Source organism: Oncorhynchus kisutch, linkage group LG28 (assembly GCF_002021735.2).
Source record: "Oncorhynchus kisutch isolate 150728-3 linkage group LG28, Okis_V2, whole genome shotgun sequence".
Taxonomy (NCBI): Eukaryota; Metazoa; Chordata; class Actinopteri; order Salmoniformes; family Salmonidae; genus Oncorhynchus; species Oncorhynchus kisutch.
This window is the reverse complement of record NC_034201.2, coordinates 5081454-5100237: the sequence shown is the minus strand read 5'-3', so window position 1 is coordinate 5100237 and position 18784 is coordinate 5081454. Positions and strand designations below refer to the sequence as shown.

At 40.5% G+C, this 18784-nt stretch overlaps 1 protein-coding gene across 2 annotated transcripts; it reads left to right on the top strand.

Moving 5' to 3' along the window:
- Positions 1-6114: 6114 nt before the first annotated feature.
- On the top strand, positions 6115-18699 carry LOC109883622 (zinc finger protein ZIC 3). Of its 2 annotated transcripts, none has more exons than XR_004205973.1 (3): positions 6115-6396; positions 15221-15384; positions 16053-18699. XR_004205973.1 is itself a non-coding variant. In XM_020475659.2 (3 exons), the coding sequence occupies exons 1-3, from the start codon at positions 14070-14072 to the stop codon at positions 16245-16247; spliced, it is 1308 nt and encodes a 435-aa protein (XP_020331248.1). In that variant the 5' UTR covers positions 13669-14069; the 3' UTR covers positions 16248-18699. The 2 variants fall into 2 exon arrangements, 1 of the variants encoding a protein (XP_020331248.1); XM_020475659.2 differs by lacking the exon at positions 6115-6396 and adding an exon at positions 13669-15018.
- Positions 18700-18784: the final 85 nt, after the last annotated feature.

The following is an 18784-nucleotide window of genomic DNA, read 5'->3' as shown; positions in this document are numbered from 1 at the left end:
TTTTGCTTATGCTGTCCCTCTTTTCCACTTGTTGATTACTAGTGGCCCCTCCCCAGCTATGTAAGGGTTAAACCGCTGTCATCAGTGCTAATACTGAGAATACAATATCCTGGGCAGTGTAAAATGTCCATCCATCCATTATGGATGGGCTAGCTAGATCATCTTCAATGAATCCTTAGGGAAGTGATACACCCCTCTTCTAGTGGTGCTAAAGACTGAGAGGCCATTAATATTGATGGTAATTCCTCAAATGTTGAAATCCAAGGCCATCTCAGCAGGAGGGGTAGCCAATCACGCCAGAGTGGAGCACAACTCTAGAGCTCTACTTGAGATGGGATAGACTTCAGTACAAACAGCGTTATAAATGTGAGTGCCCACAAACCGAGAAAGAGACAGAGAGGGTCAGGAGAAATTGTGCAGAATAAAATTAAATATTGGCAACAAAAAAAAACATTTGTTTTATATTATTTGGTAGAGCATGTCTATTCGCCACAGAAATAAAGAAATGTAGTACTGTGGGGAGAGCCCTTCCGTGCAGTGAGGGTGGAGGAAGCATACAGATGTAAGATCTTAATTTGAGCCAGTTTGCTACAGCAGGAGAAAAATCTTGCAGCAACACGAAAAGTGAATTATTATATGGATTATAATTAATAGAATTTTTTTGTTGGGAATGATACATTTTACGTTCGGGCAAATCAAGTCTGACATTTCAAAATGGATATTACAACTTTAGAAGCTTTTTAGACCTTGAATACACTATAAGTTAGCATTTCCCGCTCTCCGGGGGAAGAGTCTCACCAACAAAAGAGCGATCAGATTAAGATCATGAGTTGGTCAAGACCAAAGGGACTAACTGTCACTCATGAAACAGGAAGTACCACTAGGCTCATAAACGTCCTGCATTGGAATTGATTATGGTATTGATGACAACACAGAGGACAGTGCACTTCCTTGACAACAATCGATAGATGGACCTCGAGCCCTGGGTTCAAGGGTAAGGTTAACATGCCAGAGCAGTGAATAATAGCCCACTCTTATCAATCGCTCTGGAGGGGTCAATGAAGGGTCAAATGGCAGTGAGAGGAGAATGTTATTTTACTTACATTTCTAAGGGCTCAAGTCAACCTGTCAAGCTGAAGCGTTAAAGACTCGACCATAGAAATGTCAAGGTCGTTTCTGATTGAGCTGACATTATCCAGCGGTCACCATGAGAGCCTTCTCCGCCAGCATGGAGAACATTGCCTTTAATTAGGCTTTAGCGCTGAGTTTCCACGATCCGGATTGAATAGAGCCTCACGTCAATGAGGAGGCCCTCTAGATAGCCATTACTATTGGCAGATACATACCACAGCACAATGGCTTACTTCGATCAACAATTGTGTACTTTATTTTAACAAGACTTTCATAGATTGAGGGCCGCACTGTGTGGTACTGTAATCTTTCAGATCCTGACCTCATAACTTCTGAGCTGTTACTGACCACTCATTTTGCTACCAATTGTTATGTTTGTTGGGAAACCTTTTCAAGTCACACAGGATAAAATGCATTACTGTCTTAGTATCTCGTGAGGTCAACTCTTTCCTCAATTCTCATTTACTTTCTTATGATATAAAACACTGTTATTTGGTATTTGTATGAGTTATTCAACAATATTGACAGATTCAAACAAGAAACTTACTGTGGCCACAGTGCTATTACCGCAGACATGTGACTGGCTTTTCTGAGGATATAGAGGAGACAGCTAGATTTTACTGAAGGCATTTTACTGAAGGCCTTTTACTGAAACCTGAGTCCCAATCAGTGCAGGGGATGGCTACATAAAGTATGTGGATACGTGAACATCTCATTCCAAACTCATGGGCAATAATATGGAGTTGGTCCCCCCTTTGCTGCTATAACAGCCTCCACTCTTCTGGGAAGGGTTTTCCCAGAAGCACGCCGCCATTGGACTCTGGAGAAGTGGAAAAGCATTCTCTGGAGTGATGAATCACACTTCACCATCTGGCAGTTCGACGGGCAAATCTGGGTTTGGCGGATGCGGAGGAGAACGCTACCTGTTCCAATGCATAGTGCTAACTGTAAAGTTTGGTGGATGAGGAATAACGGTCTGGGGCTGTTTTTTATCATTTGGGCTATGCCCCTTAGTTCCAGTGAAGGGAAATCTTAATGCTACAGCATACAACAGCATTCTAGACGATTCTGTACTTCCACCTTTGTGGCAACAGTTTGGGGAAGGCCCTTTCCTGTTTCAATATGACAATGCCCCCGTGCACAAAGCGAGGTCCATACAGAAATGGTTTGTCGAGATTGGTGTGGAAGAACTTGACTGGCCTGCACAGAGCCCTGACCTCAATCCCATCAAACACCTTTGGGATGAGTTGGAACGCCGACTGCGAGCCAGGCCTAATCGCCCAACATACCACATACTTTTGGTCAAGTAGTGTATGTCAGAGACAAAAAAAATGTCAGAACAAGGGGTTCTGTCAAGGTAGAGATGGACCTCACTAGAAACAAACATCCTACCATGATATAACAAATGATTGATTCTGAATTATTGATTGAATTGAATTTGGCCTAATAGGTTCAAATGAAATGGTTGTGGTTAGCCTACACAACAGGCAACCGATGCAAGGTCAACCGATGTAAGGGCCTTGTGTTGGGAACATGACAATGACTTCTTGTGAATAGAGTGGAATTAATTATCCATGGGACACACTCCTGAAGGAACGCAGATGTGTAGCCAAGATTTGAGCGGAGTTCTGCAGCAGCCTCGCCATCGTCTGTGAGTACCAGAGTCGCCATCTACTGGTGAACAAAGGGAGCCACCCATTTAAATGGGAAATCTACCATTAAAACAAAAACAAAGCGCCTACCCCAGCCACTTTCGGGGAAACAGCTGAGGGATGGGGCTGGAAAAATGTCACCGCTTTGAAATTCATAGACAGAGCTATGGATGCAAGGACTGACCATCCATGACGTTACAATTACAGTCTTAACCATGTTTTGAGGCTATGTCTTTGTTTACAAGCAAAGAAGTAAAACGAGTTTATATTTTGGGTTCTGATTGGGTTAGACAGTTGAACTAAGCTCACGAGGCCTTTCTAAGTTATATTCTTCAAGAATCAAAGGCTGTGTAGGGTGAGAGAAAGAAATGTATGTAGCAAATGCAGATTGAACCTTTAGTGTAATGTAGAGACGCGCGCCGACTGGACAATGCTCTTTTCGGTTTAACTCCTGCGTCCTCTCTCCTCGGTCTACTTTCGACTCCTTTTGAAAAAGGTCGAAGGTAAATCGAGGAGAGGCGGCCAGGAGACTGAACGTGGGCGAAAATGCGCTTGTATGAAATGAAAAGCGCCTTCCTCACTGAGCACACACTGATTGAATCAACGTTGTTTCCACGTAATGTCAATGAAATGACACTGACCCAATGTGGAATAGATGTTGAATTGACGTCTGTGCCCAGTGCCCACTCGCACATCACCAGGCAAAAGATGTTTACAGGGGTGGGATCCCAAAATAAATGTGCAAAGTGATAAAAACAAATGCAGTTAGTTGTGCAATACATGTTTATTATTAAGTAGAATATTGTTTTTAAATGTAGACTATGCATGCTTTTCTCCTACAGTACAATATAACATCTGATTCAAAGGGTGATGGAAAAACTACTAAATTGTCGTACTTGAGTGAAAGTAAAGATAGCTTAATAGAAAATAAAGTAAAAGTGAGTCGCCCAGTAAAATACTACTTGATTAGAAATCGAAAGTAACTGGTTTTAAATGTACTTAAGTACAGTGGTGGAAAAAGTACTCAATTGTCATACTTGAGTAAAAGTACAAAGTACACTTAAATGCTAAACATCAAATCCCTTTTATTTAGCAAACAAGACGGCACAATTTGTATTTTTTATTTTTTTATTTACGAACAGACAGGCACACTCCAACACTCAGACATCATTTACAAATGCAGTATTTGTGTTTAGTGAGTCCGCCAGATCAGAAGCAGTAGGGATGACAATGTGTTATATTGATAGGTCCGTGAACTGGACCATTATTGCTGTCCTGCCTGAGCATTCAAAATGCAACTAGTACTTTTGGATGTCAGGGAAATGTATGTAAAAAAGTACATATTTATTTCATGAATGTAGTGGAGTAAAAGTAGTCAAAAATATAATTTGTAAAGATACAAAAAAAAAACTACTTAAAGTAATACTTCACTTAAGTACTTTACACCACTGGGTGTGGCAGATATCAAAAGTATTCCGCAGTAGGATAGACTTCTGCTTCCTCTCCAAAAGGAGGCTATCGAGGAGGGGAGGACCGTTTTTCATTTGTCTGCTAACGAATTGACACAGTCCTCGACTACCTATTGGCATCCTGGTCACGTAGGACAGAGAACGGAGGACAGACTTTTGCCCAAATGAGAAAAGGCCAAGGTATGGCCATCTGTGCACTTCTAGAATTTGTTAACCCCGTTATTTGTTAACTCTCTCTTTCTCTCCCTTGCAGTTAGTCAGTGTAATGATTAGGGCTCATTCACTTGTTCAAAGGTGCAGTAAGAGTTGTATTTGACACCTGGTTGTTAAGGATTTCTGCTGTGGTTTTGGAGTGTGGAGTCAGGGCTTGATTCATGCCATCTGGGTAACTGTCTGTTTGGGTCGACTAAAGCCCACCAACAGGGTCATTATCTCAATGCAGTAGAATCCCACTGGACAGCCATATCATTCTGGTTTGAGATGTGTCAGGGCCACTAGGGGCCATTGTTGAGAACAACGGTAGGATTAAGTTGGGTTGAATCAATTTTCACGGCAGAATACAGCAAAAGAAACAGTCACACAGCCATGGTTGGTCACTCCGATATAGAGGGATTTAATAGAGCAGCCCCCATCCCCCCCTCTCTTATCTGCCTCAGAAATGCCTTACCTCAACACATACATGGAAACATGGACATTCCATCCTTCCAGCAGAAGTTGCTTCTTGAATTTGTTCTATAGGGAAGTGATTATGGATTCATCGGGAACCATTTTGGTGGGACAGAAAATGTGAAAAAAAACTTGATGTTCCTGTGTTTTATATTTCCATGCTATGAGATTGGAATAATACTGTGAAATTGTGAACATGATGATAATGCCCTTTTAGTGTAAGGGCTGTTTGAAAAGACCGCCTGAAAGTTCAACCTGTTTTGGTGGGGTGGAGTTAATAGACCAATAAGAAAGAGAGTTCCAAACTCTTGGCCAATAACAGCTCGTTTTCAGTTTTCCCCCTTCCCACTCAGACCACTCGCAGACAGTCCGAGCAAAATTCTTATTTGAGGAATTTCTCTTTGCTAGGAAGCTATTTTTGTTTATTTTTGACCATTTGAATTGAACACAATGACAGTGAGGTACTTCATTGTTACCCAGAAAGGATTTGATATTGAGATAAAAACAGCTGCATTGAACCTTTAAGATTGAGTACCGAGCTCAAGATAAATTGCTGCATCAACCATAGTGCACTAGTTTTAGCTATGCAGCAGAGGGCACTCTCTTCTAATATAAATGTCCATTTTCTGCTACCATTTGTGCTACTATTTTGAATAGTACAGGTAAAGTGTAATATAAATGGGATAAAATGATATGTGCCATCATGTAAATATGATGACATATCCAAAGATTTCATTTATTGAAAACAAACCCACAAATCGTACAAAACCCGGTTGGACTACTAAGGTTTTTAAATCATAGTTAGTGTTGCGAACAGCATCATAATACTCTCATCATCTCACATAACCATTAATGGAAAAATACAATAGAATGACAGGACTAGCCAGTAGGGGGCATAGCTTTCTGTCTGTCCCCTGTTTTGTGACGAGAAAGGCCTCTAATCTATATCATTTCTCTCACATCTCTCCCCTTTTCATCTATAAACAGATAAATAATCACCTATTCAATCTGTCAGCCATTCAACTGTTTATTCTCTTCTGTCAAGTGGTAGGCCTGCTATAGATTGATCATCACGATGAGCAAGACCATAGTTATTTGTATAACTGTGTGGGGGACATTTGAAAAGAGACAAAAACCGCAAGAGCTCCTTTTATAAGGGAATGGGACACCACTACTTTAATACCCTCCCACCTCCCTCCTCCCTCTTCTTCCACATATGCTGTATGATCAGATCCTCGATCTGTACTTTAAAAATAAACCTAAAGTCCAATATCGTTCTCTTCTGATGGCTCATATAATGGAGGTTTAATGTGCCATCCAAATTCTCACAAAGACTCCTTAGTATCTCATCATAAAAGCTACTGGCCCAAATAGAATCTGTAGTCTTAAGTGAGTGGTCCATTGTCCTGTATGCTTATATTGGGGATCTTTTCATAGGCACCGGAGCCAGCAGTGAAATATAGAGGTGCTCCTCCAAGGTACTGTACCCTCTTCTCACTTTTCTCCTCTGCGATAAATAACTTTTAGAGGGCAAAGGGTTTGGGGATGGTTTTAATGTGAAAACATTTTAAATACATGGACAGATTTTGTGGTAATACATTTTTGGGTAAGGATTATGTTTGGGACAGGTTACAAGTATACATGTACAGTGTTCAGTTTCCGTTTTACAAACCTCATCTCATCTCGGATTGCAATTGTTCAAATAATAGCCTGTGCATTTTGTCGTTGGTAATGTGATGTTAGCTTGTTCAGGTTTTGTAAACTGTTAGGTTATCGTCAATTTTTCTCAAATGATTTTAAGCTTCACTATTGATGCTGCTTCTGCTTTTTGCTAATACGAAAACACACAGGGACATGGAAATTTAACCGTAGTGTCAAAGATAATATTTACCCATCAATTATACAATGAGCATATTGTGACAATAGTGAGTAAGGATCAATTGATACATTTCTCATAAGTAACACAGAGATGAGACAGTCACAAATATCCTTTGTTCTTACATTGCCACTGCTAGTATTGGAATAGTTTCAATTACAAATGCTCTTCCATATCAAAGGCTGTGATCAAATTAAACATTACAAAATCAAAGTCACGCCGTGAGTAATATTTCAAATCTTTCTCACTGACAAATATTTCAATAATATTCCCAACTCATTGAAACATCAGACTCTCACAAAACGCAGAGGATCCTGATACAACACTTCATCCTACCAGGGACAAGAACATCTAAAAATGGCTACCATTCCTGAGTCATACTTTTTCTTGACAAATTCATGCAGTGCATGACAGCTCGTAACATAATCTTAGCCTTTCTTTACATACACAGACATGAAATAAATAAAATGTGTTGGATGCGTTCGTTAGATCTATTTAATCCATTTGGCCAGTGAATGACTTTGATCAAATTCAATCTATGCTACTGTGTCTGTATTAAAGATCAGGCTCAGAGATGTTTCAGCTTCCTGATGCCTCAACATCCTTTGTCTCGTACTGGTTCCCTTAGGATCATGAGAGTGTTTTGATATTGATTTAATAATGGAACTCGGTTACTATGAACTGAATCTCGTATGCTCAGTACTTGACTTGGACTGAATTAGGTGCTGGTACTCATTTTGGATGCTGGTAATGTTTATATTTAGATGCAGGAGCTCCACAATACTTCTGAGCTAATGTTCTATGAGGAACAGGAGATCAAGCAGTAGAATATTTGAAGTCATGTACTGAGCTCCGGTGAGCTCCTGTGCACGCTGCCTTTTGAGTTTTGAATTATTAAGGAGCTTGCTATTGAGGCCTGCATTCAATGCTTTGCATTTCGACCAAAGACAGAAGGAGTGATCAACAAATTCTCTATGGGTCACCCTGGCTGTTTTTGCAACATTGGGTCAACTGACTGAAAATGAGAACGGATGAAAAACACGAACCACGGTTTAAACCTATTGAAGTAACTGATTCCTGTAGTAAAGACTGGAGTGCAGAATAGTTGACCTTTGTTGTACCACAATTATAGAATATTCTATTTGTTTCTACAAAATGCAAAATAGGCGAAAAAAAGAGGAAAAATGTTGGGGAAAATCAATAGCCAAGTCACAAAGAAAAATGGGTTGCACATTGACCTAAAGGAGAATTTAGCTTTTTTTTATAACCAAATATGTTTTTGATGTATGAATTCATGAATTTCTGAAAGAAATGTCTGCTAATCAGTTATCTGTGCATTTTGACAAAACAGGAATTAATTCATGTTTACTCTGTGGTTGCTGGGAATTCCTTTTCAATGCCAAAGGCCTCTGAATAGTAGTTGCATGAGATTGCTGATACCGCTGATGCAGAGGCCACTTGAACGAATCTGTATATAACGTCCCAACACGCTAGATTGGTTAGTGCACATGTTTATTGCCTATCACAAACATAATATTACCAATCCAATTGTTGTTGTTTTTTGTTGCGTGAATTTGTTTGCTTATGGGGTTATTGAACACACCTTACTTCTGAGAAATCTGCGCGAGCCCTCGAACCATGGATCACAATGGTCACACTGACTCCTCAAATAGGAAACAGAGGGGACATCCCTGCAGCTAGGGGATGAGGAAAAAAACCATCATAACTAGGGGCTGGCATTTCTGAGATGGCCGAGAAAGTAGATGGATAGCAAAGGGAGATGCTTCTTGCATCCAAAAAGTAGGTCCATGTTAATGATGGGGGAAAGCTTCAGGATTTCCTCACTTGCACGTTTTGATCCGCCAGACCTATCGTTTCCAATGGCTCCAAACTGTTTTTACAACAATTGGGATTACGATTAAAGGCACCATTGAACGTCTTCAAATTTTTGCTCAGTTTTCCCCGAATTAGAAATGTGATAGACCAGGATACCTGGATAGTTCATTCTTGTATTGATTTATTCATTTCGTCAGAGCTACGGTCTGCTGCACCTGGTACTCTATGTGATAGGCTACCTACGGAGAGCCACCGTAATGCCCCAATCTGATCCATGACACCACCTGGAGTTTATTCAACTTGATTGGCACTTGGATTGGAACCGGTGCTATGGTTAAATAATAACATGAAAATAAAGCTCTTCGGACACGCACACCATTTATTTATTATTTTTTATTTAACCTTTATTTACCCAGGCAAGCCTGTTAAGAACAAATTCTTATTAACAATGACAGCCTACCCCGGCCAAACCCTAACCCGGACGACGCTGGGCCAATTGTGCGCCGCCCTATGGGACTCCCAATCATGGCCGGTTGTGATACCAGTGGTGGGTTTGGTATTGGAAAAAATAAGCATATGCAGAAAAGTGCCTCATACCTACGGTAAAATATTGTGATGGATTGTTGATGTTATTTTAGTCAAAAGCCTGGTTTCCTCTTTCAGGAGTATGTCACTTGGCAGCAAGTGGATCTTCCAGCAAGACAATGACCCCAAACACACATCAAAATCCACAAAGAAATGGTTAATTGACCATACAAATAAACATTTTGCATTGGCCATCTCAGTCTCCAGACATGAACCCCATTGAAAACCTGTGGTTTGAATTGAAGAGGGCAGTCAATAAGCACAGACGAAGGATATCAAGGATGTGGAAAGATTCTCTATGGAGGAACGGTCTACGATCTCTCCCAAAGTGTTCTCTAATCTCACAAAACATTTTAGAAAAAGGCTCAGTGCCGTCATCCTCGCAAGGGGAGGGTGCTGGAGTAGTACTGAAAACAAGGGTGCCAATAATTTTGACCCTTATCTTTTAAAGTTATTATTAAACAACATATTTTTTCTGAGCAATTTGTATTAGTATAAAATATCAATATACAGTACCAGTCAAAAGTTTGGACACACCTACTCATTCCAGGGTTTTTCTTTATTTGTACTATTTTCTACATTGTAGAATACTAGTGAAGACATCAAAACCATGAAATAACACATGGAATCATGTAGTAACCAAAAAAGTGTGGAGAAAACAAAAAGTGTTAATTAAGAAAAAAGTGTTAAAAGTAGCCACCCTTTGCCTTAATGCCAAGAGTGTGCAAAGCTGTCATCATCTCAACCAGCTTCCCCTGGAATGCTTTTCCAACAGTATTGAAGGAGTTCCCACATATGCTGAGCACTTGTTGGCTGCTTTTCCTTCACTCTGGGGTCCAACTCATGTCTTAAAGTAATGATGGACTGTCGTTTCTGTTCTTGCCATAATACGGACTTGGTCTTTTACTAAATATGGCTATCTTCTGGATACCACCCCTACCTTGTCACAACCCAACTGATTGGCTCAAACACATTAAGAAGGAAATACATTTCACATATTAACTTATAACAAGGCACACCTGTTAATTAAAATGCATTCCAGGTGAATACCTCATGAAGCTGGTTGAGAGAATGCCAAGAGTGTGCAAAGCAGTCAAGACAAAGGGTGGCTACTTTGAAGAATCTCAAATAAAAAATATATTTTGATTCGTTTAACACTTTTTTGGTTACTACATGATTCCATGTATTATTTCATAGTTTTGATGTCTTCACTATTATTCTACAACATAGAAAATAGTAAAAATAAAGAAAAACCCTTGAATGAGTAGGTTTGCCCAAACTTTTAACGGGCACTCTAATTTTCACACAAAAAATTGCATGCAATAGAGCTCAGTGTGTATATTTATTGTGTAGTATTTTTGCATATCTTTATCAAGGGTGCCGATAATTATGGACCTGACAGTATATTCCTCAAGAATCAATGGGTATATATCATTAATTTATAAGTAAAAAAATGGATGTAGCAACTAAGGATTCTAGCTTTTAAAACCTTGAATTAATCACACATGCACCAATGTAAATTGGAATGTTGTCTATTCTTAGGCTATATTTATTGAAATTGTGGTTCAGGGTGATATTGAACTTTATGTAGGTAAAAACTATGATAATAGGCCAATACAACAAAAACGTTTTTTAGTAACTATAGTCATTCAGCTAACCATAGCCCCGCCCCTAAGACATATTTTAATTTTGTTTGTTTGAATTTTTAACTGTCTGGTCACACGGTTATAGCCTACCACTGTAACCTACACGTGGCAGCAAAACTGGATGAAATTGCTCAATTGCTCTGAAACAGAAGTGATTCTTGGGATAAACGAATATAGTCTAAACCTCACGCTACATAAAACCTCCCTGAAATGTCCCATTTTTTAAAGCCTATATGCGCACATAAACAGTCCTTTCAAATTACGTGTAAATGATTGGTGATAAAATATTCAATGTTGTTGTATAAATACATGAAATGTTAAACAGTGTGTTAAACAGTAGCCTAAGATATAGCAATTATCTCGGTTTTTCAGACATAGGGCGATTCATCTATTGGGGCCTGTCTATAAATTCAGAAAATAACACATATTTTAATTTAATATTTTAACACAATTGATATGCTACTTGTGTTATTATGAATTCTGTAGCAAAATATCAGTTGTTTCAAATACACAACTTTTATTTTCAAACATGCGTGGGGGTTGGGGGGGGGGGGGGGGGCAGGATCAAATGTCCCAGATATTTTTATGTACAGTGAACAAAAACATAAACGCAACATGCAAAGAGTTGGTTTCATAAAAGATCCCAGAAATGTTCCACATGCACAAAAAGCTTATTTCTCTCAAATCTTGTGCACAAATTTGTTTACATTCCTGTTAGTGAGCATTTCTCCTTTGCCAAGATAATCCATCCACCTGACAGTTGTGGCATATCACGAAGCTGATTAAACAGCATGCTCATTACACAGGTGCACCTTGCGCCGGGGACAATAAAAGGCCACTCTAAAATGTGCTGTTTTGTCACACAACATAATGCCACAGATGTCTCAACTTTTGAGGGAGCATACAATTGGCATGCTGACTGCAGGAATGTCCACCAGAGCTGCTGTCAGTGAATCGAATGTTAATTTTTCTACTATAAGAAGCCTCCAATGTCGTTTTAGAGAATTTGTGGCATTACGTCCAACCGGCCTCACAACCGCAGACCACATGTAACCACGCCAGCCCAGGACCTCCACACAAACTGTCAGCAACCATCTCAAGGGAATCTCATGCGCGTGCTCGTCGTCCTCACCAGGGTCTTGACCTGACTGCTGTTCGGCGTCGTAACCGACTTCAGTGGGCAAATGTTCACCTTTCGATGGCCACTGGAGAAGTGTGCTCTTCACGGATGAGTCCCGTTTCAACTCTTTCAGACATACAGTTTTTAAATTCCTCAATTTGAAGATTTCAAATACAGGAACCTCATTTTTTTTCCTCTAAGGCCATCAGAGTAAAAGGAAGTGAAGGACCTTTTTTATTCTTCAGATATGCTTATTTGTGTTCCTCTGCAGTCAAAACATTGGAGGTTGTGAAATGCTACATTTTACAATAATATTCTACCCTCTTGGTAAACCTCAATGTTTACTCCTACGTGGTTATCTAGTCTGTTTTCAATTTATTTTGTTTTGTGTTGTCAATGTGAACTGAAAATGTATGATGTCCTGTAATTTTTATTATTTTTTATTATTGAATGATCTTGTATGGCGTTGTGTGGGAGAGCGGTTTGCTGATGTCAACGTTGTGGACAGAGTGCCCCATGGTGGAGGTGGAGTCACGGTATGGGAAGGCATAAGCTAGGGACAATGAACACAATTGCATTTTATGGATGGCAGTTTGAATGCACAGAGATACTGTGACGAGATCTTGAGGCCTTTTGTAGTGCCATTCATCCCCCGCCATCACCTCATGTTTCAGCATGATAGTGCACAGCCCCATGTCGCAAGGTAGCCTGCATGGCCCCTTGTCAATGTGGTGAACAGTGTCCCATGGTGGAGGTGGGGTTATGGTATGGGCAGGCATAAGCTACGGACAATGAACACAATTGCATTTTATGGATGGCAATTCGAATGCACAGAGATAGCGTGACGAGATCATGAGGCCCATTGTCGTGCTATTAATCCGCTGCCATCAGCTCATGTTCGAGCATGATAATGCACAGCCCCATGTCGCAAGGATCTGTACACAATTCCTGGAAGCTGAAAATCACCAGACATGTCACCCGCTGAGCATGTTTGGGATGCTCTGGATTGACGTGTACGAAAGTGTGATCCAAGTCCCGCCAATATCCAGCAACTACGCACAGACTTTTGAAGAGGAGTGGGACAACATTCCACAATCAGCCTGATCAACTCTATGCGAAGGGGATGTTGTCATGCTGCATGAGGCAAATGGTGGTCATACCAGATACTGACTGGTTTTCTGAATCAAGCCCTTACCTTTAAAAAAAGTATCTGTGACCAACAGATGCATATCTTTATTCCAAGTCATGTGAAACCCATAGATTTGAGCCTCATTTATTTATTTTAATTGACTGGCTTCCTTATATGTACTGTAACTCAGTCAAATCGTTTTAATAGTTGCATTGTTGCGTTTATATTTTGGTTCAGTGTTATCATTTTGCAACCGGCACGAATGTAATATTTATTTGGAGGCATTTTCATGGGCATGGGCTTAAAGACCTGTCCGGTAACACGTGAGAGGTTACGGTGTAAATACCTCAGTGCGGGTTTGGTTGAATGACCCAATACTGAAATTCCAAACATTGCCGATCTAAAGCAGCAGCAGCATCATTGCAGGTAGTGGTGGTAATTAGGGTCAAGCGTATAGCAATGACGCAAAGCAGAGTCATGGAAGACATGGGAATAAAGGTACACTTTTTGATAGACAGGAAATAGGAGAGCTGGCCGGGTTTGTGTCACTACAGACGCTTATGGGACATGCAGGCTACCAGTTTGCAATGAGGAAATAGCTTGTCAATGAATTCACTGTGCGAAAAATCACGTGCCAAGAGGTTATCTTCGATGTCATTGGTTACTGTATGGGTGCTGCTGTTGTCGTATTTTGGTGGAGTGATTGACTTGATTCGACTAAATACATTTAGGCTACTATAGCCTACGTAATGGAACGTGTTAGGAGTTTGACCCCCTCTCACTTTGTACCCTCTGAAAAGCTTGGTTTCAATGAATGTTGTGGGTTAGCCAACATTTAACAGATTGGAAGCATACATACGATTTTCGCGCAGTATGGCCATGTTGAAGACCATTTGGCTGTTATGAAGCTGTAAAAGGTTTCCGTATTGTTTTATTTATTTTCCATCTTCTGCGCTTCAATGACCAAGCTAGTTGACGATGGTGCGCAATTCTCCGCGCTTGTTGTCGGGGGAATACCAAGACAACATGAACCCGGGGACAACGACGTTTGGTTAGGGATCAGCCCGTATGGAGAGACCTCTCACTTCGCAGCCTTCAATTTCATTGCCCCCGCACAGAAGTCCCAGTTTATTCCCCAAGTCTCCGGATACGCAGCTGCGCTAGGAAGCCACTGCGGAGGGCACATCGGTTCACATGGATACAGAGCTATCGATTCCAGGAATATTACGTTTACCTATCGCACTCCAGACATTGTCGATTCCGCAGCAAGAGATACTCGACACGGATTTTTAAGCCGCACCGCAACAGGAAGTGTGCGAATTCCCCCAAGGTTCTCTGAAAACCGAGCGCACACTCTCTTTTCATCTATAGGTGAACAGAGCGCATTCCCAAATGGATACATGGCAAATAGCAGGGCGCATTTGGGTACACGGGGAGACATATTCGTGGGAGCAGATCCGCATCAACCTGTCTCGAGCCCGCACCCGCATTTCAGTGATACCCGGCTCCACTTTGATCACAACGTGGACATGGGCATGAGAGTGACAACACAGACTGGTCACGGTGCTTTCTACATGCGACAGCACTCTAAGCAGGATGTCACTTGTAAATGGATAGATGCGAATCAGACGAATCAACTCCAAAAAACGTGCGGCAAGATGTTTTGCTGTATGTCCGAGCTGGTTACGCACGTCTCCGTGGATCACGTCGGCGGTCCAGACCAGAGTCTGCATACTTGCTTTTGGGAGGATTGTCCGAGAGAAGGCAAATCTTTTAAAGCGAAGTATAAATTAGTCAACCATATTCGTGTACACACTGGAGAAAAGCCATTCAATTGTCCCTTTCATGGCTGTGGGAAAATGTTTGCCAGGTCGGAAAATTTGAAAATACATAAAAGGATTCATACGGGTAATGAGCCAGCCATACATGCTATAAAACCAACCGGCTTATATCACGCAATATTTAATGTTTCATTTGAACTTGGAAGTTACAATGCTTTTGTTTAAGACTTGGGCCAATTACCAGGCAATAGGCATATCCAACTGCAATTTTGACCTACAACACATTACAATTTCTGAACTAAAATTAGGCTACACATTTTCTTTGGCAGGTGAGAAGCCCTTCAAATGCGAATTCGAAGGTTGCGACAGGCGGTTCGCAAATAGCAGCGACAGAAAAAAACACATGCACGTTCATACCTCAGACAAGCCATACATCTGCAAGCTGTGCGACAAGGCCTACACTCATCCCAGCTCTCTGAGGAAACACTCGAAGGTAAGCCATTTTTTTCTGGAGAATGAATGCAAACGTACAGGTAACTGCCAAAATAAAGGAAACACCAACATAAAGTGTCAATAGGGCGTTAGGCCATCAGGAGACAGAACAGCTTCAATTAACCTTGGCATAGAGTGTCTGGGGGTTGCGACACCATTCTTCCACGATAAATTCCATAATTTAGTGTTTAGTTGATGGTGGTGGAAAACGCTGTCTCAGGCACCGCTCCAGAATCTCCCATAAGGGTTCAATTGGGTTAAGATCTGGTGACTGAGGCCGCGGTGGCATATGGATTTCATCGTTTTCATGCTCATTAAACCATTGTGACCGCTCCTACCTTATGGATGGGAGCATTGTCATCCTATGGGGGCCCTAAGCATGATGGAACGTTAATTGCTTTATTAACTCAGGAACCACACCTGCGTGGAAGCAACTGCTTTCAATAGACGTTTAATCCCTCAGTCACTCAAGTGTTTCCATTATTTTGGCAGTTACCTGTAGGCCTATATGACCTAGATTATCACGTTTCTGCATTGTTATTTCAATGTTTTTTTTAAACACACACAAAATATTACAAAAACAACGGAAGGACCACATAGGCATTTTTTGTTTATCAAAAAATACCGTTTTAAATGATCAAATGTACAATACATTTTCTCACTTCGCAGGTTCACAAATCTCAAACCTCCGAGAACTCCCCAACGGGAACGTCTGGATATGAGTCGTCCACGCCACCAGCTCCGTGTAGACCTACATGCTCAAACATCAAAGACTCGACAAAAACATCCATGCTGCTGGTCAAGCGTCATAAGTCAATATTTAAAGAGGATCTCTCAACCGATTTGGTTGAATGGTGCGTTTGAAAGGGTTAACTGTCCAAGTGTAAACACCTAAACGTCAATAGAATTAGGAACACGGGCCTATCGGCCTATGTTTGACAAGTTTTCAACAAAGTTATAGAAAAAACAGGGTATAGGCCTATGCATTGCCTTAGTGTTACGCTTTAAAGGCGCCATCATAAAATGCTGTAATTTTGGAGTAATTTCTATTATGTGTCCTCCCTCCCAAATGTTTGGAAAAGTCTTATCCTTGGAATAGACTACACATTGACTGTATAACAGATGAAAATGTGAGCCACGCAAAGCCTTTAAATTAATAGGCAGGCCTCTCTGTATAAGCCTATAGGCTACTGATAAATAGACAAATAAATGAATACATGATGGAAGACAAAAATATACGAAATGAATAAGCAAAAGTCAAATAGGCCTATAGAAACCAAATGTATAAAAAGAAAGAAGGAAAGCAGATGACCGATTAAATATATTAATAAATAGAGTTGAAGAACAGTATAGGCCTATTTGCATTTTTGATAGGCTAGCGCTATTTGAGCTATTTTGTCAGAATCCGTTTTCAGACAGAAAACGATAGGTCTACTGTGGTCGACATTCCATGTCGCCTTTAGAAAAGAACAGCATACAAATGAATGGCTTTATTTCTCTATCTTAAAATATACCGTTTATAATATCATTTATTTCATTGTATTTTTGTTGGAACGTATTATAATGTCTGTGTATACATTTATGGATATAAATAAATCAAATACAAATTATATTTCTAAGAGGCATGCAACTTGAGTCAACTTTAATAAGAAATATGTTTATGAGCATTTTATACGATGTTGAGTCTAATAACTTAGGTAAGATAAGATCCATTTGTATAGATGTTTATTTTTTTTAGATTCTGGAGTTGTAACCTACCTTTTGCTAAATGATTCCCACATCCAGTGCTTGAGGACAATGCTAAAGTTGACAACCCATTACTGCCCACAAGACACAAGTATTCAGTTGGACGTCAAGGGAAAGGTTTTAAACAAGCAATTTAAATACATCTGGTACAGGACTAGTATGTTGTTCAGTTCGTCAAAACTAGCATCAGATTTAGACTCAAGTAGGCATCTGTTGTTTTCCCCGCTAAATGTAAACTACCATAGAACAAGGCAAAAGTTTCATAAATATCAGGAAGAATATAATAATACATTACATAAATCTGACCTTTAAAAACAAAGCAAAAATGGTGGCCTTTATTTTATGGCTCGTTGATTTGTTGGAAAGGGTTCCATCGGTGCAGTGTATCCCAAATGGCCAATAAATTGGTACTACTTTAATTTAGCCTTCCCTGTTTATTTATCACGATGCTGTACATTGTGTAGATCCGTACACTAATCTGCTCTCAGTATAGCCTATGAGATATCGTCTGCTTAGAAAATTAAGAAATTGTGTAGAAATACCCAGATATCCTTTATCAGTTTATTATAATTAATGCAATTTTGACGATGAACACGGGAGCAGATAGAACCCATATTTAAATCAATGCACTGCACCTTTCATGTATTATCTATTCCAAGTGTTTATTTTATTGTTGGCCTTGAACGGGCACACAACAGTTACTCACCTCCTCAACCTAACCTTCGGCTCTATTCGTCTAGATCTGCTGGCTTAGCTCGTACTACGTTCTAAGAGGATCAACCCATATAAGCATTTTCCAACGGCCCTTTGTCACGCAAGTGTCTGTATCATCGTTGAGGGGGTCTAGTCGTGTTGATTTCTAAAGAATAGCCTGGCTGTGCCAATGTCAACAGACTTCCTGTCTGTTCTGCGTTTTGGGGGACAACCTCAAGTATAAAATGTGTACTCAGTAACATCACTGCAATTTCCAATTTCACAAGCGATTGAGTAATAAATAGAGTAGTCATGCTTGCCACATTTGATTTCATTTTTATTTTTTTTTCCAAAATTCCCCCATATCTTCATCTTCCCTGTTCTCTTGCTTCCTCTTCACCATAATCATCCTCATTGACCTCCACGACACTGTTCTGAGGAGACTCCTGTCATAGGAGAGGAGCAGTCAGCCATGTGGTGGTGGTGAAGGTTGTGGTGACAGACTCGAGCCTGCAGTAATTGCGCCCCTGCTGAGGTGCTGGCCTGTCTTGGATCAGGGCCCAGCAGGAGGGGGGCCCCTGACCCTGCAACCATGGAAACAGCCAGGAGGTGAAGAGGAGGTGAGGGGCCTAACCAGTCACAGACTAAGACCTACTGGCTCATCTCTCATACTCACTCAACTGAACAAAAATTAATCTTACACCTCTTTGGAAAATTTGGGAGAGGAGAAACTGATGAATAAATATGAAATTCCATCTCCAGTTGAGGCGGACGAGGAGGGAAGTTAGAGACCTAGCATTCACAAAACCGTTTATAGTCAACTATTAGTTGGTTATCTGAAGATCGATGAGAAAGAGAAAAATAAACTATTTGTAAAACATTATAGGTCCTCCTCATTCAATTCCAAAATGTCGTTCCGCTTTTCTGATTCCAAAGTATTTTTTCCCCCGTCTCTGTGTGTG